General features: G+C 42.8%; 1 protein-coding gene across 1 annotated transcript in view; it reads left to right on the top strand.

Annotated features, from left to right (window-relative positions):
- Window positions 1-224: 224 nt before the first annotated feature.
- The window catches only part of LVRN (laeverin), a 73,227-nt gene continuing 50,729 nt past the window's right edge, over window positions 225-22,722 (top strand). Inside the window, exons 1-2 of the mRNA XM_039252603.1 lie at window positions 225-1,629; window positions 21,782-21,924. Of these exons, the coding sequence (XP_039108534.1) occupies window positions 944-1,629; window positions 21,782-21,924 (829 nt within the window). The 5' untranslated portion in view covers window positions 225-943. The remainder of the gene's footprint in view (window positions 1,630-21,781; window positions 21,925-22,722) is intronic.

The following is a 22,722-nucleotide window of genomic DNA, read 5'->3' as shown; positions in this document are numbered from 1 at the left end:
ATGCCCGGCGAGCCAAAGATCTCACCGACGGGGGCAGCGCCTGGGGACACGGGTGCCTCCCCGGCGGTTTCCGAGTGGACCGGCTGGCCGCACTACTATGGCTTGAAACGGATGGGTTTTGAAAGCAGAACATCCCCTTCCCCGGGAACTACCCATCTCCACCCTGCAGCCCCAGAGGAACTCCCCTTTCCTTTCGGCCCCTCCTCCAGCCCCACTTCCCCGGCTCGGAAAGGCTCGGGGACTCCGGACCTAGTTTCCATCTTCGCACTCTGCCTGGGCTGCGTGCGTCCCGAGCTAATTCAGGAGTCGAATTTAGAGCCAACGGTTTAGCTCCGGGAGTTAGTTCTGCGGGCGTGGATGTCCTTCACAGGGTCATGTCAGGGTGCGTCTCCAAAAGTCCAGATCCTTCAGCCCCTTACCCCACCCCCTAGCCTTCGCTTGCCCAGCTGATGGCCAGCAGGTGTGCGGTCCGTAGACCACCCGGCAGTCAGAGGGCGAAGTGGGCCCTGCACTTGTCTCTGTTCCGGCAACACCTGACACCGCACTGGGGCGCATCCAACAAACCCCATGAATCCGAACATCCTCGTCGGAAGTGTCCCAAGTTCGAGTGTGGTCCGACCGTCCCTTCCCGCGTCGACCCTGGAAGCCTCTTGTACTAGGTCTTTCCCTGTGGACCCAAAGGGGCGCGCGCTGCGGTGCGCGGGATCCGCCTCTTCCCCAGGCTCCGGCGGGGCGGGGGTGGGTAGGCAGGGACCTGGATCTGATTACTGGGAGTGGGAAGCCGTGGTCCCAACCGTTCGCTCTGGTCTCCCCAGCTCCTCGAGGAGGAGGAGGGACGGTGCAGAGAAGAAGGACGCGGGGGTGCCATCACTGAGCACCCGGGCCGCGACCTGAGCCGCCGCGGTCTCCCGGCTGTCGCCTGGCCCTCGCCCCGCGCCCAGCCATGGGGCCCCCTTCCAGCTCTGGCTTCTACGTGAGCCGCGCGGTAGCCCTGCTGCTGGCCGCGCTGGCCGCCGCGCTCCTCCTGGCGCTGGCTGTGCTCGCCGCCCTGTACGGGCGCTGCGCGCGCGTCCCGCCGTCCCAGCTCCCTCCCCGCGGGGCCCCGGACGCCGCGCCGTCCCCGCGGGGCCCGCTGCCCACCTGGCAGCCCCGCCCCACTCGTGAACCGGCGGTGACCGCCACCCCGGGCAAATGGCGACCCCCGGGCCCCTGGGACCAGCTGCGCCTGCCGCCCTGGCTCGTGCCGCTGCATTATGAGCTGGAGCTGTGGCCCCGGCTGCGCCCGAACGAGTTCTCGTCTCCGACGTTGAGCTTCACCGGCCGCGTGAACATCACCGTGCGCTGCACCGTGGCCACAGCGCGGCTCCTACTGCACAGCGTCTTCCTGGACTGTGAGAGCGCCGAGGTGCGGGGTCCTCTGTCCTCCGGCCCCCGAGACGGCACGGTGGGCCGCGTGCCCGTGGACGACGTGTGGTTCGCCTCCGACATGCAGTATGTGGTGCTGGAGCTCGGCGGGACCCTGCAGCCCGGGAGCCGGTATGAGCTGCAGCTCCGCTTCTCGGGCCTGGCATACCAGGACCTCCGGGAGGGGCTCTTCTTCAGCGTCTACACGGACCAGGGTCAGCGCAGGTAAGGACAGGCCGGCCCAGCTCCCGCGACGCGCGCTCTCGCCGGGAGTCCCGCTGCCTCCCCGCGTCCCAGTGCGCGCCCCCTGCGCTTCCCCCCAAACCCCCGCGGCTCGCGACGCTTTTTTTGTGGAGACCAAAGGAGAGCGTCTCCTCCTCCCCTTCCCTCCAGAGACCCTGCTAGTAATAAAGCCTAGCTACCGGGCCCTAGCTCTGGTCAATTTTCATCATCCCTGCCCATCCAGTTTGTTTCTGTCCTTGCCCTTCTACGGTCGATACTATCCCAGAAGTTTATCGTAGTCGTCAGAAAGCCCCGCTTTGGCTCGAACCCACGAACGCTTGCTTAGCCACAGGGAGCAAATCCCTTGCTACTCAAAGTTGGGTCCGCGGACCGGCAGTCACTGTAACACCTGGGAGTCTGCTTGAAATGCAGATTCCCCACCCTCGATCAAAGGGATCAGAACCTGCGTTTTAAGGAGACCACCAGGTGATTTCTGGGGGTTAGAGATGGAGAGGCCTGGGGCGGCCCCACCCCTGCTCTCCTTGCTCAGCTCCCAGCTCTGCCTTCATTCTGGACGCTCTAGGTAGCTGCTGCTCTTGCAACAAGTAGGCTGACGTCGGTGCTGTTCTCATTTTTTACCCCCTTTTTGCCGAGGTTCTCCCATATTTAAGAATCCCCTTTAATTCATCCTCTCCCACCCCCTGCCCGCGGACTGCGTCTTCTTTTGTGGGTGAGCAGCAGCCCTTTCGACCCCTCCCAAGCTTTTAAGAAGTCTCTCTGGACGCCTTCGCTGGGAAAAAAATACTAAAAGCGGTGACAAGAGGCCTCCCCTCTGAGCTTGCAAGCTCACGTGGCGTACATGTGTTCTCTTTACACTCATTTGGGATAATGTCTTCCACGCGGAATGTTTCCAGCGCAAGAATTGCTTCTTTCCACGCTCTGAGATCTCGCTCCTGACCTCAGGCGAGCGCCGGGGAAGTCGTTTATGCGGAAGACACCGAAAAGGCTTTCTTCACACTGGCCATCTTCTTCCCTCACGCACTGGTGGGGCATTTGCGGTTTACACAACTGCATGTACTTTGCCTTTTATTATTAGAGAAAATGTTCTCAGATGTTCTCTGGGGAAGAGGAGCCTACTAAATTACCACCTAAATCATCGTCTGCACTATTCTCAAAACGTCAGGGGTCTTAAAATAAATGTAATAAGCTGCCTGAAGCGGATGTTGTAATCAGTTAAGTTTTCTTTTTAAGAACTGTATGCTTGGTTTTTTTTTTTTTCTTTCAAAAATGCACCAGTGCTTGAAGAAAGAGTTTTGAAAACTTTCTCATTGGGATGATGTGTTATGGGACTTCAGGACACAAACAAGAAACCTGGGGCACCTAGGTGGCTCAGTTCGTTAAGTGGTCAACTTCGGTTCAGGTCCTGATCTCACAGTTTATGGGTTCGAGCCGCATGTCAGGCTCTTTGCTGACAGCTTAGAGCCTGGAGCCTACTTTGGGTTCTGTGTGTGTGTGTGTGTGTGTGTGTGTGTGTGTGTGTGTGTCTGCCCATCCCCCACTCAGTCTCTGTCTCTCTCAAAAATAAACATTAAAAAAAAAGGCCACCAGAAACCTTTTTAAGTGACTGTGTGCAGTTCAGAGTGCAAGATTTTTCAGAGAAAAAACACAGGGACCACTGCACATACATCTGACAGTATTTTCTGCTGTTTCAGCAAGTAAATCTTTGTCTGCTAACCTATCTCTTCCTTCTTTCTCATGAAGCCGTGGCCTGGATGAACGGTCCTAGAAAGTATGGGAAATGAAAGGCCCTTTCCATTTTTCTATCGTGTGGCCAACTCAAGTGGTAACTAGAAACCATATTTTGAGAACATTAAAATTGAAACGGGGCATGTGGGTGGCTCAGTCCGTTGAGTGACTTCAGCTCAGGTCATGATCTCACGGGTTGTGAGTTTGGTCTTTGCATCGGGCTGGGTGCTGACGACAGCTCAGAGCCTGGAGCCTGCTTCAGATTCTGTGTCTCCCTCTTTGCCCCTCCCTAACTTGCTCTCTCTCAAAAATAAACACTAAAAATATTTTAAAAGAACTCAAACAAGCACAAATCCTAATCAAGTCCCACAGATGGTCGTAGAGCGATGTAGAGTTCCAGAATTGTGGCATCTTCCAGGAGCTGTTGCTAGGGAGGTGTTCTCCTGGGTCTCTGCTTTGCAAACCGCAAGGGAAAGAAACGTCCAGTGGAGCAGGAGGCCAAGGCTGCAGATAACTTGGACAAAATGATGACTTGTGGTGAAGCCGATTTTGGAAGCCCGGCAGGCCCGCGTCTGAGCTCTGTGACTTGAGACAGTCTCTTCACGTCTCTGAGTTGATTGCTTCATTCACGGAATTGACCTGAGTGTCAGCTTGTAGGGCATTGCAAGAATTAACGATAGAGAGGTCAGTAGCTGCTGCACGATCCTGCAGTGGCAGCTACCGTCCTTAGCTCGGGGTGTAACTGTTAGGGGCAGCTTCGTCACCTGAGCGAGGAACCTGCCATGTTCCCAAAGAAGAGGATCCCCACCTGGGAGAGATGCTGCCTAATCCCAGCTGAGGTCTCTAATCCCAGCTGCCAGCAGTTGCAACCTGTTAGCCTCTCTTCTTTGGTGACTCCTTATCACAGTCCGGATGGGCTGAAGCCTTTAAATAACTGTACCCACCACACTAAGGCAAGAGAAAAAGAAAATCCTTCCAGAAAATATCAAGAGCGCTACTGTCTCACGCTTCTGAAGCTTGGATGATGATCTTCTAGCTTCACAAGGTGCTGATGATGTTTCTCTGCCTTTCCCCACTTCGCAGGTGCCATCACATATCTGGCATATAGGAGCCATCCCCCGGATGCCTGAGATGTGCGCTTCTGTGTGCCAGTGTCTGGTTCCCTCCTCTTTCCATGTGCGGAAAGCTGAGAGCAAACTCCAAGTGTTAATGTTCCTTAAAGCAGTATTTCCCAGCCTTTATTCTCTGGCATATCACTACCCAAGGTTTTGCCTATTCACATATCTCTGACCATATTTTTTGCTAAAAAAACAAAACAAAAACACTCAAGTTAAACAAAAATATTAAGTAGATTTATTACAAAGCACCTCTATATCATTACCGTAAGTCAGAAACCATTTGGAATTTATAGTCAGGGAACTGACTGATACAATGAAAAAACAATGTCATGGAGTTCTCCCTGCCTTTATTGTCTGCTGAAGAATCCTATGGCTCTGAATCTGCGGGCCGCTCTCTCTTTCTTAAAAAGGGAAATTGGAATTAGTTGTTCAAGAGAAAGAACACGAAACCAAGGTTTTCTTTTGCTCTTATCAGAATGATTCATAAAATTTGAAAAAGACCCACTTTCTCGTGTGTGAGTCAGGTCTCTATAATAGTGTGTGAGGGCTACCCAATACCTTGTCCATCTGTATTTGAGGAAACCCTGAATTAGGGTAGTGGTTCACACACTTTTAATGTATATTAGAGTCATCAGAGTCCTGGGGCATACCCTCAGAAATTCCAGATCAGTACACGCGGTTCTGAGCAACATTAGTCAAAATGGCCACCAGGTGGAAGCAACGTGTGCCCATCAGTGGATGAATGGATGAACAAAATGTGGTATATACATAAAAGGGAATATTATTCCACCTTAAAAAGGAGGGAGGTTCTGACATGCTGCAGCATAGATGAACGTTGAAGACATTGTATAAGTACCTAGAGTAGTTAAATTCAGAGACAAAGTAGAATGTTGGTTGCTAAGAGCTGGCAGCTGGGGGAGGTTGTTACATGGGAACGTTTTGGTCATTTCCAGTTTTTGCCTATTACGAAAAAAAAAAGCTTCCATGAGCAATTGTGTATAAGTTTTTGGATAAACACAAGTTTTCATTTTTCTGGACTCAGTACCCAGGAGTTGAGTTTAGTTTTTATGAAACTGCTAACTTGCTTCCCAAAGTGTACCACTTACCTTCCCACCAACAATGTATGAATGATAGTTTCTCTGTAGCTTAGCCGCCATTTGCTTTTCCTGCTCTTTTTTATTTTAGCTGTCATGATGAGTATATAGCTATATCTTGCTGTGGTTTTAATTTGCATTTTTCCAATGGCTCATGATGTTCAGCTGCTTCTCATGCTTACTTGGCATTTGTATATCACCTTTGGTGAAATGTCTCCTCGTGTTTTTTGCCCATTTTCTAACTGAGTTGCTTGTTTACTGTTGAGTTCTGATAGTTCTTTATACATTCTAGATCTGAGTCTGTTGTGAGATATCTGGTTTACGAATGGGTTCTCGTGGTCTGTAGTTTGTTTTTTCATCTTAATAAGGTCTCCCGGGGCCACCTGGCTGACTCAGTTAAAAAAGGATGTAGGGGAGCCTGTATGGCTCAGTCGGTTAAGTGTCCGACTTCGGCTCAGGTCATGACCTCACAGTTCGTGGGTTCGAGCCCCGCGTCAGGCTCTGTGCTGACAGCTAGCTCAGAGCCTGGAGCCTGCTTCAGATTCTGTGTCTCCCTCTCTCTCTGACCTTCTCCTGCTCATGCTGTCTCTCTCCTCAGAAATTAAAAAAAAAAAAAAAAAAAGGATGCAACTCTTTATTCTTTCTAAAAAAAATTTTTTTTTAGTGTTTTATTTATTTCTGAGAGAGACTGCGTGAGTAGGGGATGGGAGAGAGAGATGGAGACACAGAATCTGAAGCAGGCTCCAGGCTCCGAGCTAGTTGTCCGCACAGCGCCCAACACGGGGCTCGAACCCACAAACTGTGAGATCATGACCTGAGTCGAAGTCCGATGCTTAACCGACTGAGCCACCCAGGTGCCCCTGTTTGCTTATTTTTGAGAGAGAGAGCACTGGAGCAGAGGTGGGGCAGCGAGAGAGGAACAGAGGATCTGAAGCAGGCTCTGTGCTGACAGCAGATAGCCTGATGCAGGACCCAAGCTCATGAACTGTGAGATCATGACCTGGGCCCAAGTCAATCACTTAATCAACGGAGCCATCCAGGCGCCCCTAAAAAGGATGCAACTCTTGACCTCAGGGTGGTGAGCACCATGTAAGGTGTAGAGATTACTTAAATAAATAAAACTTTAAAATAATAGAAATAATAATAATGTCCTTCAGGGAGCCAAAATTTTTCATGCAATGAAGTCCAATCTAGCAATTATTTATTTATTTATTGTCCAATTTATCAACTTTTTTAGTAGACCAGGCTTTTGTATCATGTCTAAGAATGCTTTCTTAAAAAGGCTTTTGTTTTAAAGCAATTTTAGGTTTACAACAACACTGGAGGTGCAGAGATTTCCCATATAGCCCCTGCACCTACACCTGGATGGCCTCCCCCATTTTCAACACCACCCACCAGGATGCTATATATTTTTTTAACCTAGGATGAAGCTATATTGGCATACCATAATCACCCAGAGTCCATAATTTACCATAGGGTACACTCTTGGTGTTATACATTTTATCTGTTTGGACAAATGTATAATGACATATATCATTATAATATCATACATACTTTAACTGACCTAAAAATTCTCTGTTATTTGCCTGTTCATCCCTTGCCCCAATCATTGATCTGCTTGTCTTCATCATTTTACCTTTTCTAGAATGTCTTACATTTGGAATCCTGTTAGGGTAATATGCATTTGAAACTCTTTCATGTCTTGATAGTTCACTTCTTTTTCAGCACTGCATAATATTCCATTGGGTATACCATAGTTTATTTATAGATTCACCTACTGAAAAATATCTTCATTGCTTCCAAGTTTTGGTGATTCTGGAAAAAGCTGCTCTAAACTCTGTGTAGACTCTTGTGTAGACATAAACTTGTGGGTAAATTTCTTTAGGTAAATACCAAGGAGCATAATTGCTGGGTCCTATGATAAGACTATGCTTAGTTTTGTAAGAAACCACGAAATTGTCTCTCAAAGTGGCTGTAGCATTTTGCATTCCCACCAACAATGGATGAGAATGCTTGTTACTCTGTATACTCACCAGCATTTGGTGGTGTCAGTGTTCTGCATTTGAACCATTCTCACAGGTCTGTAGTGGTATCTCATTGTTTTATTTGCATTTCCCTGATGACATGATGTGGAGCACTTTTTAATGTGCTTGTTTGCCATGTGCATAATTTCTTTGGTGGTGAGTTTTCTGCTGGAGTTTTTGGCCCATCTTAAAAGTGAGTTGTTTGTTTTCTTATTGCTGTGTTTTAAGCGTTTTTTTTGTATATTTTGGATAACCATCCTTTATCAGATATGTCTTTTGCAAATATTTTCTCCTAGTCCGTGGCTTGTCTTCTCATTCTCTTTATATTGTCTTTTGCAGAGCAGAAGTTTTTAATTAAAATTTTTTTATTATGTTTACTTATTTATTTTGAGAGAGAGACAGAGAGAGAGGGAGAGAGGCAGACAGACAGAAAGCGAGTGATCCCAAGTGGGGGAAGGGCCGAGAGAAGGAGAGACAGAATCCCAAGCAGATCCCGCACCATGGGTGCAGAGTCTGATGCAGTCCTCGAATTCACAAACCATGAGACCATGACCTGAGTAGAGATCAAGAGTCGGATGCTTAACTGACTATGCTACCCAAGCACCCCAGAAGTTTTTAATTTTAAAGAAGTCCAGCTTATCAATTATTTCTGTTATGGATCATGTCTTTGGTGTCATATCTAAAAAGACAGCAGCATACTCAACGTCATATAGGTTTTCTCCCATGTTATCTTGTACGAGTTTTATGTTTTTGCATTTACATTTTAAAGTGACCCATTGTGAGTTAACCTGACCCATTATGAGTTTAATTTTTGTGAAGGGTGTAAAGTTTTGTATGCACATTCATGTTTTTTGCATGTGCATGTCTAGTAGTTCCGGAAGCCGTTGTCCAAGACTATCACTGCTCCATTGCATTGCTTTTGCTCCTTTGTCAAAGACCCAAATGTTTGGCTTTATTTCTGGGCTCTCTATTATGTTCATTGATCCATTTGTCTGTTCTGTCACCAATATCACATTCTTTTGATTACCATAGCTTTATAGTAAGTCTTAAAGTCAGATAGTAGCAAAATCCCATCATTGTTCTTCTCCTTCAATATTGTGTTGGCTATTTTGGATCTTTTACCTCTCCATATGAACTTTAGGATTGGTTTCTTGATATTCACAAACTTAGCTTGCTGGGATTTTCATTGCTATTGCATTGAATCTGTAGACCAATTTGGTAAGAACTGACATCTTGATAATGAACATGGAATCCTGTCCATGAACATGGAATCTCTCTCCATTTTTTTAGTTCTTTTTAAAATTTCATACTTCAAAACTTTGTTTTTCCTTGTATAGATCTTGCATGTATTTTGTTAGATACCTAAGTATTTCATTTTGGGGGAGGGTACTAACATAAATGGAATTTGGTTTTTAATTTCAAATTTCACTTGTTAATTATTGGCAGGTAGGAAAGCAATTGGATTGGCTTTTGTTTTTTAGTCTTGTATACTGCAACCTTGCTATAATTGCTTTCAAGTTCCAGGAGTTTTTTTGGGCAATTCTTTTGGATTTTCTACATAGACAATCATGTCATCTTTGACTAAAGAGTGTTTTGTTTCTTCCTTCCCAATCTCTATATCATTTATTTCCTTTTCTTGACTTACTGCATTAGTAAAGACTTCTGGCACAATGTTGAAGAGTGGTGAGAGGGCATATCCTTGCCTTGCACCTGACCTAAATGGGAAAGCATATAGTTCTCACCATTAAGTCTGAGGTGAGCTGTAGATTTTTTGCAATCTTTAATTTAGGATGAGTAAGTTCTCTTCTATTTCTATTTTACTGAGAGTTTTTGTAAAACCATGAAGGGATTTTGGCAAGTGCTTTTTCTACATCTATTGATCAGATCATGTGATTTTTTTCTTATTTAGTCCTTTGATATGATGGATTACATTAATTTTATTGTAAAAAAACATTAATTTTAATGTTGAACCAGTCTTGCATACCTTAGATAAATCCCACTTGGTTGTGGTATACAATTCTTTTTATACATTGTTGGATTCAATTGCTAACATTTTGTTGAGAATTTTTACATCTGTGTTCATGAGAGATATTGATCAATAATTTTCTACTTTTGTGCTGTCTTTGGTTTTGGTATTGGGGTAATGCTATCCTCACAGAATGTATTAGGAAGTATTTCTCTGCTTCAATCCTTTGAAAGAGATTGTAGAGAATTGGTATAATTTCTTCCTTAAATATTTGGTAGAATTCACCAGTGATCCCATCTGGGTCTGGTGCTTTCTTTTTTGGAAGGTTATTAAGTATTGATTTAATTTTTAAAATAGATATAGGCTTATTCAGGTTGTGTCTTCTTATGTGTTTTGGCACATTATGTCTTTTAAGGAATTGGTCCATTTCATCTAGATTATCAAATCTGTGAGCATAGAGTCATTCACAATACTTATTATCCTTTTAATGTTCATGGGATCTATATTGATGTCTCTCTTTTCATTTCTGGTCTTGGTATTTTTTTAATGTCTACTTATTTTTGAGGGAGAAAGAGACAGAGCATGAGCAGGGGAGGGTCACAGAGAGGCGTAGACAAAAATCTGAAGTAAGCTCCAGGCTTTGAACTGTCAGTACAGATCCCAGTGTGTGGCTCAAACCCATGAACCACGAGATCATGCCCTGAGCCAAAGTTGGATGCTTAATGGACTGAGTCACCCAGGCACCACTCTGATTTTGGTATTAATATAATTGAATTAATATTTATCACATGCATTATTGTTTTCTATTTATTGCCATTGTTCTTTGCTCCTATTTTTGTCTTCTACTCCTATTCTCCCTTTCTTTACTATGTTCAATCTGCCAATCCATGAACATAGAATGTATGTACATTTATTTAGATCTTTGATTAATTTCATTATTATTGTTTTCACCATACAAGTCCTATACTCTACCCATGGGTAGAGTGCTTTGGGTTTCCTAATCCAAGGTCAGATTGGGCAATTCAAACCCAATCTAACTCCTAAGCATTAAATTTTATTTGAACAACTATAAATGATATTGTATTTTTAATTTGGGTTTTAATATGATTGTTGCTACTCTCTAGAAATACTGAATTTTATATGTTTATTTTGTATTCTATGACTTGCTCATCTCATTTACTAGATCTAGGAATTCTTTTGTAGATTCATAGGGCTATTATATATGAAGCTTCTAGAAGTATTCATGTATAAATCTGTGTATGAATTATTTGTGTGAATTCATTTTTTTGAGTAAACAAGTGGAGTGAAATGGCTGGAAAATACAGTAGATAGGTATTTAATTTATTAAAAAGTTATAAAGTAGGTAGTTCTCATTGCAGCTTTAATTTGTATTTTCCTAATGACTAATATCGTGCATCATTTTCTGTACTTCTTTGTCATCCATGTATGTTAGTAAAATGTCTGTTAAAAGCTTTTGCCCATTTTTGTTGTTTGTTGAATTTTGAGAGGGTCTTTTCTCAAATATACAATTTGCAAATATTTTCTCAGTCTGTGGCTTGTCTTTTTCTTCTCTTTCTTTTTTATTTTTGTAAATTTTTTTTATAGTTCTTATTTATTTTTGAGACAGAGAGACAGAACATGAGCGGGGGAGGGGCAGAGAGAGAGACACACAGAATCCAGAACAGGCTCCAGGCTCTGAGCTGCCAGCACAGAACCCGATGTGGGGCTGGGGCCCACGAACCGAGAGATCATGACCTGAGCCGAAGTCGGACACTTAACCGACTGAGCCACCCAGGCGCCCCTGTCTTTTTATTTTCTTAATAGCCTCTTTCAAAGCAAAAGTTTTCCATTTTGATGAAGTCCAATTTATCATTTTTTTTTTGTTTTATGTGTCAGCCTTTTAGCATTGTACCTAAAAAAACATTGTTTACACAAAGTTCACAAAAATTTCTTCCTATGCCTCTTATTAGAAATAGTATAGTTTTGGGTTTTGTAGTTATACATATGATCCATTTTGAGTTAATTTATTTTTTTAAATGTGGTGGTTTTTTTTTTTTTTTTTTTTTTTTTTGAGAGAGAGAGAGCGCAAGTAGGGGCCAGGCAGAGAGAGGAGGACAGAAGATCTGAAGTGGACTCTGTGCTGACAGCACGAGGGCCCGATGCAGAGCTTCAACCCATGAGCCATGAGACCATAACCTGAGCCAAAGTTAGACACTTAACTGATGGAGCCACCTAGGCACCCCTGAGTTAATTTTGGTATATGGTATGAGATATGGCTTGAAGGTCATTTTTTAATTTTTTGCACACAGATGTTGAATAGTTTTGATATGATTTGTTGAAGAGTCTACTGTTTCTCCCTTGAATTGTCTTTACACCTTATAAAATATAACTTGTCCAAATATAGGAGGGTGTATTTTTGGATTTTCTCTTCTATTGCATTGGTTTATTTGTATATCTTTATGCCAATTCCACAGTGTCTTGATTGCTAAAGCTTTATAATAAGTCTTGAAACCTGGTAATATTCACCCACCAACTTTGTTTTCTTTTTCAAAATTGTTTAGGCTATTCTAGATCCTTTTTGTTTTCATATGAATTTAGAATTAGCTTGTCATTTTCTATGAAATAAAATATGTGCTGAAATCTTAGTTGAGATTGTGCTGAATCTACAGAGCAATGGGGGAGAATTTAAGTTTTAAAATATTGAGTCTTCCAACCAATGAATGTGATATATCTTTCTATTTATTTGTGGTCATCTTTTATGTCCCTTGGGAAGGTTTTATAGCTTTAACTGTACATACCTTGCACATGTCTTGTCAAATTTTCCCTATTTTAGATTTTAAATCTATTATAAATGGTATGTTTTAATTCCAATTTCCAATAGTTTGTTGTTAGTCAATTTTTGTATATTGATTTTTATGCTATAACTTCACTAAACTCACTTCTTAGCTTTAGCAGCTTTTTAAATTCTTGTTAATTCCTGTTAATAATTGACTTTATTAAATTAACATTTGTTACATAAAGCCCTGGGGTATTAGATAGTGAGTCAAGGCTCAACAAAAGACCATAAAGGGATTGAAATGAAGTTTATTATTCATAGGCTCTGGAGGAAGTACATGGCTCACCTTGAGGGATCACATGAGGACGTCAAGGCAAGGTACAGGCAGAGAGAGCAACAGGCCCTGGGGCACATGCCTTTATTAGGGTTCATGGCTAGAGAGCTTTGGGGTTCTTAGTCCATGGCCAGATTGTATAATTCAACTGAAAAAGAGTCAGGTTTTGTTAAGCTTTGCAGGGATGGCCCTGGAGGTAGGAAGGGCTTTATCATAAAGTATATCAGGAGTCATATCAGGAGCTTATATTTACCTCTGACTCTGAAGACTGTTGTCTAGAGCATGTACTTGTATGAGGCTAATGTCAGGATAAAGTCCCTAAAGACTGCTTGGCCAAACAATATGGATGCCAAAGCAGCAATACCATGGAGTAGCTTAGCAAAACTGAGAATTCCATTAAATTTTCTATATAAATGATTATATAGTCTTGAATAAAGAGAGTTTTACTTTTTTGTTACTTTAAGTATTTTTTATCTCTGTCCCTTGCCTTACTTCCATGGTTAGAGGCTCTATACAATGTTGGATAAAAGTATTTAAGTGCATGTTTCCTTGTTTTCCTCCTCTTTTTCCTCCTCCTTCCCCTCCTCATCTTTCTCCTCCTCTTCGTTCTTCTTCATCTTCTTTTTATAGATTCCCTATGTCAGATTGAGGAAGTTCCCTTCTGTTTCTAATTTTCTGAGAGTTGTTATCAGATTGGATGCCAGATTTTGTCAAATGCTTTTTCTGCATTTATTGAGGTGATCATATGTTTTTTAGCCTCTTAATCTGGTTTTCTACTGATAAATTAACATTGCATTTGCAAGATAAATACCACTTGGTCTTGATGTATTATCATTTTTATATTTTGTTTCATTTGATTTACTAAAATTTTCATTTTAATTTTTGCGTCCATGTTCATGGGTTTTTTTTTTCTTTGTTTTGTTTTGGTATCAAAGTAATACTGCCTTCAAAGAATAAATATAGAAGTTTTTCTTCTTTGATTTTTTGGAAAGACTTTATATGGAATTGGCATTAATTCTTCCTTAATTTTTTTGTTAGATTTCACTAATGAAGCCACCTGGGGCTGGAGGTTTTTTGTTGTTGTTGTTGTTGTGGGATGGTTTTAAACTACAAATTAAAATTTTTTAATGAATAAAGCGCTACTCAGGTTATCTATTTCCTCATGAGCAAGCTTTGGTCATTTGGATCTTTCAAGGAATTTGCACATTTAAGCAAAGTTGTCAAATTTAAGTATAATTAAATATAATAAAATATTCCTTTATTATTATTTTCATATCTGTAGAATCTGTAGTGATGTCATCCGTCTCATCTCTGACATAGGTCATTTGTATCTTCTCTCTTTTGGGAGCTAAAGCCCTAGTTCTGAAATCACCTCTGCCACTTAGTAGTTGTCTAACCAGTGGCATATACTCCAGGGTCTTCAGCTTTTTATGAGTTAACAGGATGGGGTTCTCTAAGGTCTTTTCCACTTCTGACAGACAATAAGCTTGATCATGGTGCCTTGAGATTTATCTACTTTGTTAGTCTGTTTCAGTGATTTTCTCTATTATTTTTCTGTTTTTCACTTCAGTGCTTTATATATTATTCTTTGTTACTTCCTTTCTTCTTCTTTGGGCTTCCTTTTTCTTTTTTCTTAAGGTGTGTATAAGGTAAGTGATTAAAGATATTTTTTCTTCTCTAATATAAATGCTTAGTGCTATAAAATTTCCAGTAACTACTGCATTAGTGGCATGCTACAAATATTGTCATGTCGCTTTTAAAATTGTCATCCAGTTCAACATAGTTTACAATTTCCCTTTTGATTTCTTCTTTGACTCATGGGTTATTTATTTATTTATTTATTTATTTATTTTTATGGAGCAATCTGGACTGGCTCCATTCTTTTTTTTTTTTTTTTATGTTTTATTTGTTTCTAGGAGAGAGAGAGAGAGAGAGACAGCGTGAGCAGGGGAGGGTCAGAGAGAGAGGGAGACAGAATCCGAAACAGGCTCCAGGCTCTGAGCTGGCAGTCAGCACAGAGCCCGACGCGGGGCTTGAACCCACGAACCGCGAGATCATGACCCAAGTGAAAGTCGGACGCTCAACCGACTAAGCCACCCAGGCGCCCCACCTCATGGGTTATTTAGAACTGTGCTATTTAGTTTCCAAATATTTGGGCATTTTCTCATTTTTTATCCAGTGCCTGACATTTCAAAGTTTATGTTGCTGAATGCCACATTTTCTTACATTGCTTTAATGAATGCTCATCTTTTTTGAATAGGTACACAAGTTATTTGGTGACCTTCTCAATCCTCGTTTGATTCTCCCATGTCTTGTGTTTAACATTTTTGAGACTGGATCTAAAGTCACCTTTACTAGGGGCACATAGTTGGATCAGTTGGTTAAGCATCTAACTCTTGATTTTGGCTCAGGTCATGAACTCACAGTTTGTGAGTTCAATCCCTTATTGGGCTCTGTGTTGGCAGTGTGGAGTCTGCTTGGGATTCTCTCTCTCCCTCTCTCTCTGCTCCTCCCCCACATTCACTCCCACCCCCGCTTAAAATAAATAAATTAATTAAAAAAATTAAAGTTGCCCTTACTCCAAGGCTACTTTAGCTTACTGCTCAGGCATTACCTTCCTTGTCTCTGTTGAAAATCCATTTATTCTAGAGATTTCTGTACTCTGACTTGTGGGAATTTGAACAATTCCTAGCACTGTGTGAGCTCTAGGAATTATTCAGCTTCCCCCTCAGTGGTAGCTTTTCTTTCTTTGCTTGACCTCTTAAAGTGCAGATTAATATTTGACCAAAGACTCGGGGTGGGGAGGGTGTATGTGAATTCTGTGCAGATTTCTGGATTTCTGCCCTGCAGATTCTAGCTATCTAGGTCTTCCTGAGAATCAGTCATAGTCTCCTAAACTCAATGAGACGACTGAACTCTGTTTCTGTTCCGTTTCCTTGTGCTGCAGTTGAGAAATTATGACCAAGTAGACCAGGTGATTGTAGAGTTCACATGTTTTGTTTCTCTTCTCTTGGAAATCACAGTCCAGTGTTTCCCATTATCTAATGTCTGAAAACAGTTGTTTCATATATTTCATCAGGGTTTTTAGTTGTTTTCAGCAGAAGGCTAATTCTAGCCTGCGTTACTCCCTCCGGGTGGAGAACAGAAGCCTAATCATCTCTAGATTTGGTAATGTTATTAATTACAAAGTTAATTCTCAGTCTTTCTCATGATATCTTAGTCTGCTTGTAGTTTCTATTACATTATGTTCTGCAAAGCACCTAAAAGGATCCCAAGAGAGGTTGCTGGGAAGCAGCCCAGGCTGGGAAGCTGGAGCCTTGGTTTCAGTACTACCCCCGACTGCTGCCTCTTACTAGTTGTCTAAACAGTTATATAAATTCCCTGGGTGCCAGCTTCCACATCAACGAATTAAGATAGTGGTACTCTCCAAGGTCTCTTCCACTTTGAAATTCAGCGAAAGAAAGAATCTGTAGCCCCATTCTTGTTCAAAGTGTCCTTTAAGAATACTTTTTGCATTTCCAATCATGCCATGTCCTTTATAAAATATAAGATAGAATAAGGAGGTATTCAGAGAAGTGAGAAAAGGAAAATCAAAATCAAGAAATGAGGATGGATCACTAGTGTGAAATGACTGGAGAAAATTGGGATTTTTATCTGGGACACATTAAGGGAAGAACCACGTGATTAAAATCAATCAAAGTGTGCATGTGTAGAAAGAGTGAACAGAACTGAAAAAGACTTTCTTCCAGTTGCTGTTTATGCTAGGAAATCTGGCACCAGCCTCAGAGAATGACACACAAGAGAGAAATTTGAGCAATATTAGGAAAGAATTTAGACCTATCAAAACAAGGTCAGTGAACTCAAATACCAAGCACATGATCTCACTGGTGTCACAGATAAAAGATTTCACTTCATTATCCTATAGAGGTGTCAAACCCCCATGTTTCAGGGGACCCAGCTGTCTTCTCTGGGAGGTGGTTTTACTCATCAAAGATTCAAATCCTGTATCTTTTGCAAATATGTGTAACTAGCCTACTGAAAAAGCATACCTCCCAGTTCAGTGAAAATGCAACTGTTTCTCCCACTCTGCTTTTACAATTTAGTCTCTGAGATCATCTTTCCTGCTCCTGCATAAATACTCTGGCAGCCCATAATTTACTGCTCATTCTTAGGTGACAGATGATCTACGTTCCCTAAGTCACAAACACTGTCCAGATGCAAAAATTCGAGCATCCAGTCCTGTGTCAAGGCTTTTTAAAGCTTTGAGCTGAGTTGCCATTAAATCTCCCTTTCTCTCCCTCTACCCTCATTCCCCCGAGCTTGGGTAGGCTTTCAGGTTAGAAGCCTGCAGTCAAGTAAAGGGTAGTGGTTCCTTCCATTTCTCCACCTCATGATTCTAGGCCTCTTCTTTTATCTTGACAGCTGCCTCTGCACCCCCACCAGGTCCAGTGGGACTGGGGGAGACAGGGAGAGGTGACACGTAGGCCAGTTCTCACATGAGCCAGCACTCTTGCTATTGGGTCTGACTCTGGCCTAGCACTTGCCTTTTGTTTTCCCTTGAGATGTCATTTTTTCACTTTCTCTTTCTCCTACTATGCTCTTGACCCTGCAGGATGCTTCCTCTAGTTCTCCATTCTGATGGTCATTAGTGATTCCTTCCTCCCTAGACATAGAGGAATGCACCTCCAGCCTCCTCTAGCTTCCTGCAGGTGGTCTCTTTGGACAGAACCCAAGTTAGTCCCCACACTGGCTCAGTCTGTGTCTCAGGGCCCACAGCTGTTCCAAGGAACACTCCCAATCCCTGTCCTGGGGCTCACGTGTGTCCCAAGGCAAGAGCATTCTTCTGGTTCTGCCTCCAACACCTTTCCTCTTGCCTTTCGCATTCCCACTGGTGGGAGTTCACATCTGACTGGGGTCAATTTTGGCTTTCCCAACAATAAGCTGGGTACCAGGTTCTGAGTCTCTAAGTCTCAGGAAACACTTCTGCTCTCCCCGCCGGCTCACCCTAGTTAGGGAGTTTCCCTCCTCTCAGCACCCTGAGATCAAGAGGGCTTGGCTAACCTGCACCCCTGCCCATCTAGAAATCTCTCCTCTCATCTCTGGCCTCCATTCCCTGACCTTCCTTCCATATATCTTTGGTGGAGCTGAGAAGTCCAAGAAGGGCCCCCAGGTTCTCAAGGCCATCTATTTCACAAACCTTCATAACATGGTTTGGTGCCTCTTTCTGGAATTGCACATCTATTGTGTTTTGTTGCCTGGTGGAAACTTCGGCTTTAAGATCCTATTACACAAGTAGTAAACAAACATGATTCATGGGCCAATCCTTGAACCACAGTCCAGTGGTGTAACATCCGTCTTTACCAAACATTTTGATTTCTGAGGGTGTTATTGTGTAAAAACAACTTGGGGGGACAGCTTTCCTGTCTTATTTAACCCCTGACCAATTATGTCATGTAGCACTTGTTAGCTAGAGATGTAGGCAGACAGAGTTCATACAATAATTTGGAATGAATGAGTGGATTTTTTTTATATGGCGGTTGATGGATCCCAAAGGATCTTGGGCAGTCTTGACCCCTAAGATGTCTTCCAGCTCAAGAATCATGGTGAACCCATGATTTTCTAGCTATACAAGAGGGCAGGAGAGTGGCTTTGCAATACCGAGCTGCTACGAGACAAATTCTCCCAAATTAACTCCCTCACCAGCTGACCACACTAAACCCAGACTTGTCAGGCACCATAATAGCATGTTTTGGTGAGCTTTGAAGGGAGGAGAGGGTGGATGGTTCTATTTTCTGAGGTCAAGATATCCTTACAGGGTTGCTTGAATCCAAAGCGGAGAGAGAAAGAGAGGGAGAAGGAGAAGGGAAATAAATACCAGTGTTGAGTTCCCAGATGTGGCATAGCCAGATCGTGTGTGCTGCTGGCTGGCCCTGACCTTTGTAGTTAGGAGTGTGAGCCAGAAAGGCTGTGTGTTGTAGGGATTTTTTCCTCTTTTTGTTTGTTTGTATAAAACCAGGGAGGGAAATAGTTGAGCAAACTCCAAGAGTTTCTTCTGTTTCACTTCTCAAGAGGCCTGGATCATGGAACAGGAAGGCACTTGCTTGATATTTGCTTAAAGTGGTGACTCTCTGAGCTGATGTCTCTTAGCCTTTTTGAACCTGTAGCCCCTTTTGAGGAGGATAAAACTTTCCCACTTCCTTGAAGAGTCTGATTTTCTCTCCTCGCCTTGCAACTCCTCACCTTCAGAGTCATATGCTTTGTGAGGTCATGGCATTAGAGATGTTACGAAGCTTTACTTTTTATAGTTTCTGTTACAAAAACAATAGGCATGTGGTGGCTTTCCAGACAGATAGGCACGTTTTATAAAATTGGCTGTGCTTTTACATTATACTTTTTCAGGCTAATATATTACCATTTGTACAAAATGTCCTACGATTCCAGTGGAGGCCAAGCATGAACTTCCAAGGGGGCTGTTTCTCCCAACCCTAGATGACTTGATCATGGCTACCGCAGGGGCTCCTCTTCCAATTCTGTTGGATGTCTTTATCCCTGTTAGAATCCATTTTAGGGGGCACCTGGGTAGCTCAGTCTGTTAAATGTCCCAACTCTTTGTTTCTGCTCAGGTCACGATCTCATGGCTTGTGAGATCTAGCCCCACATTGGGCTCTGCACTGACCATGTGGATTCTCTTTCTCTGACCCTACACCACTCATGCTTTCAATCTCTCTCTCAAAATAAATTAATATTAAAAATTTTTAATGTTCATTTATTTATTAAAAACAGTTTTTAATGTTTTTTATTTATTTCTCAGAGAAAAAGAGAGACAGCGTGAGCAGTGGAGGGTCAGAGAGAGAGGGAGACATAGAATCAGAAGTAGGCTCCTGGCTCTGAGCTAACCATTAGCATAGAGCCTGATGCGGGGCTCGAACCCATGAACCATGAGATCATGACCTGAGCCAAAGTCGGATGCTTAACCGACTGAGCCACCCAGGTGCCCCATTGTTTATTTTTGAGAGAGAGAGAGACAGAACTTGAGTGAGAGAAGGGCAGAGAGAGAGAAGGAAACACAGAATCTGAAGCAGGCTCCAGGCTCTGAGCTGTCAGCACAGAGCCTGATGGGGAACCGGAATTTATGAACCACAAGATCATGACCTGAGCTGAAGTTGGACACTTAGCCTACTGAGCCACCCAGGCGCCCCATCTCCTTGAATTCTATAGTTCATCTACATGGAGAACAATTTGTGAGGTTGCAAGGAATATAGCAGAATTCAAAGGTGGTTTATTGATACATTCAGCTACTAATAATGTGAAAGCTTAAACAGCAATAAAAGGTAGTGCCATTGCTTTCTAGATGGGGGAAACTGAGGCTCGGCAGGAATGTGTGGCCTGTTCAGGATTACTCAGCTAGCAGGAGATGGAGCAGACTCCTGCAGACAAAGTGGCTGGTACCAGAGTTCATAAGTCACCTTCCAGTCCATGCAAGCAAGGACAACAAGATAGAGTGGGAAGTAGCATATAGCACAGGCTTGTTGAAAATTACACTTTTGTCACAGTGAGGCGATGAACACAGCCAGTTAGCTGACGGTGGGCTGTTTGTGAATGTGCCGACCATTGTCTGTGAATTTTCATGTGAGTAGGGGCTTTATCGTGGTAGAGGAGGGATCCCAGGAGTGGGTGGCGGTGATGGAGGGACCATAGTCTTTCGTGACACCTTATTGAATTGAATTCCTGTTATTTATCTAAGAGCTGGGCCTGAAGCAAGAGTAAATGTATCAGGGACACTAAGTCTCAGGGTCTTAGGAGAACAAAAGAGAATTAGCATCCACAGTTGTCCTCCCAAAACAGGCTGCCAAGTCTGTAAGTCTGTCTGTCTTTGTTTCTCTCTCTGTTTCTTTCTTTGAGAGACAGAGAGAGAGAGAACTGGGGAGGGGCAGAGAGAGAGGGTACAGAGGATCTGAAGAGGACTCCACACTGACAGCAGAGAGCCTGATGTGGGTCTCGAACTCACGAACTGTGAGAGCATGAGCTAAGCCGAAGGCAGTTGCTTAAGCAACTCAGCCACCCAGGTGCCCCACCCCAGGTTACTGAGTCTTAATGATTCCATGGTTTTTTCCTGAGGAGAGTTGTTAGCTAGGCCCCACATCTGGTCAGACTTAGGCTACAGTTACAGATAATAAACCTGACAATGTCCTCATTTGCTCAGGGCACTCTTGACCTTAAACTTTCCCCCATAAATCACCAGCACACCGTGAGATAATGCCACTTTTTGTATTTTTCCATGGAGTTGGGGGGAAGGAGCAGAAGGGATTTGATAAATCTACCAACCTGGAAATGAAAATTGTTTTGCTTACTTGACACACACCTGTATCACTTACCCACAAGAGGGTGCAGAATAAAACTTTTTCTAAGTTTTGAATTAGGAAGAACATTTGAGAAAAATATAAAAATGCAGACATTCTTGGGGTCCCTGTGTGACTCAGTCAAACATCTGATTTCAGCTCAAGTCATGATCTCACTCTGTGAGTTCGAGCCCCACATCAGGCTCTGCACTCACATCGTGGAGCCTGCTTAGGATTCTCTTTCCTTCTCTCTGTCTCTCTCTCTTTCTCTGCCTTTCCTCAACTCAAACTTTCTTTCAAAATAAATAAACTTTAAAAAAATGTTTTAAAAATGCAGACATTCTTCAGCAGACATTGCTTCCACTTTGGTGGAGGATGAAAGCAATAGTCCGTTCCCCAAAAAGAAATCCTAGTTTAAAAAATACTTGGTTCTCAAAAGCTTGCCATTGCATATTTGCTATATTTATTCCTATTTTGTTTGCAGAAGGTTTTAAAAGTGTATGATGTAATGAAGTAAATAGTGTTTTGTGGTTGAAAATTAAATAGGTCTTTTGTATTTTAGGTCTTGCAAGAATTCCAAGGTGTGGCGAGCCTTGGGAGTGTGTGTGTTTTAACTGGAAGGCAGTGAGGAAGATGAGGGGAAATATTCTAGCTCCTTCCTGAATATAATTACAAGCCGGAATCCCTCAATAATTTTTTGTGTGTCCAGGAACTTGAAATAAAAATAAATAGATTTTTTCCCCAAAAATGTATTGCAGGGCCTTGTTAGCATCTCAGATGGAGCCAACATTTGCCAGAAGCGTTTTTCCTTGTTTTGATGAGCCAGCTTTAAAGGCAACCTTTAATATTACAATTATTCATCATCCCAGCTATGTGGCCCTTTCCAATATGCCAAGGCTAGGTAAGTAATATTTCCTGTTATTATATACATGTATATATTCATTATACATACATGTGTATATCTATGGACCTACATATATATATATATATATATATATATATTTACCTCTTTAATAGCTTTTATAGCAATGGCTTTTCTAGGCCATGCATTGGCAGTGTATTATAATTAGGGAGAGCAGTCACATGGGGTGTGTATCAGCACCTGCATCTTGAAGATGGTAAATCCTGACTCTTTTTGCATTGGAAGCTGGGGACGCCGTATCCTCCTTCTGCTCTGGCAGCCTGTCTGCCCACTACTTCGGACTTTAGTATTGATCATTAGCGGTAACAAGACAGCTGACTTAGGCTGAATCTGGTACACAGATGTGTTTCATTTGGCTCGCGCGATTTTTTTTCCCCCTTTCTGATTGAACTTTTTAAAAATCCAGAGATTTCTCATAAAAGTCAAGAGTTTTACGTCCTTGTAAACTTAGAAGATCTAACAACAGAGGGCCTGCAGCTCCTTTGTGACAGCAATAGTTACAGCTCACCGGAGACTGTCCCCTGTAGATGCCCCCCTTCCCCCTCTCCACAGACTTGCTATGGTCTCCACCACTCCCTGTTAATGTTTGCCAGCCTGATTCACATCAGATACCTGCCCTCAGCTTTAAAGGCCCAGATTGCCAGTACTGAAGACCTCACTGAGACCTAGCAATGGCAAAATTGTCCTTCCTTGACTGACCGTGGGCTCTAGATTAAGCATTATGAGAGGTGGCCTGGTCAAGAGGACAGTAGACGTGGATGGAAAAGACAAGGGCAT

The sequence above is a fragment of the Hyaena hyaena genome, unplaced genomic scaffold (genome assembly GCF_003009895.1).
Source record: "Hyaena hyaena isolate Hyena2069 unplaced genomic scaffold, ASM300989v1 scaffold_431, whole genome shotgun sequence".
Classification (NCBI taxonomy): domain Eukaryota; kingdom Metazoa; phylum Chordata; class Mammalia; order Carnivora; family Hyaenidae; genus Hyaena; species Hyaena hyaena.
The sequence above is the reverse complement of the archived record's forward strand: the minus strand, read 5'-3'. Positions and strand labels throughout refer to the sequence as shown.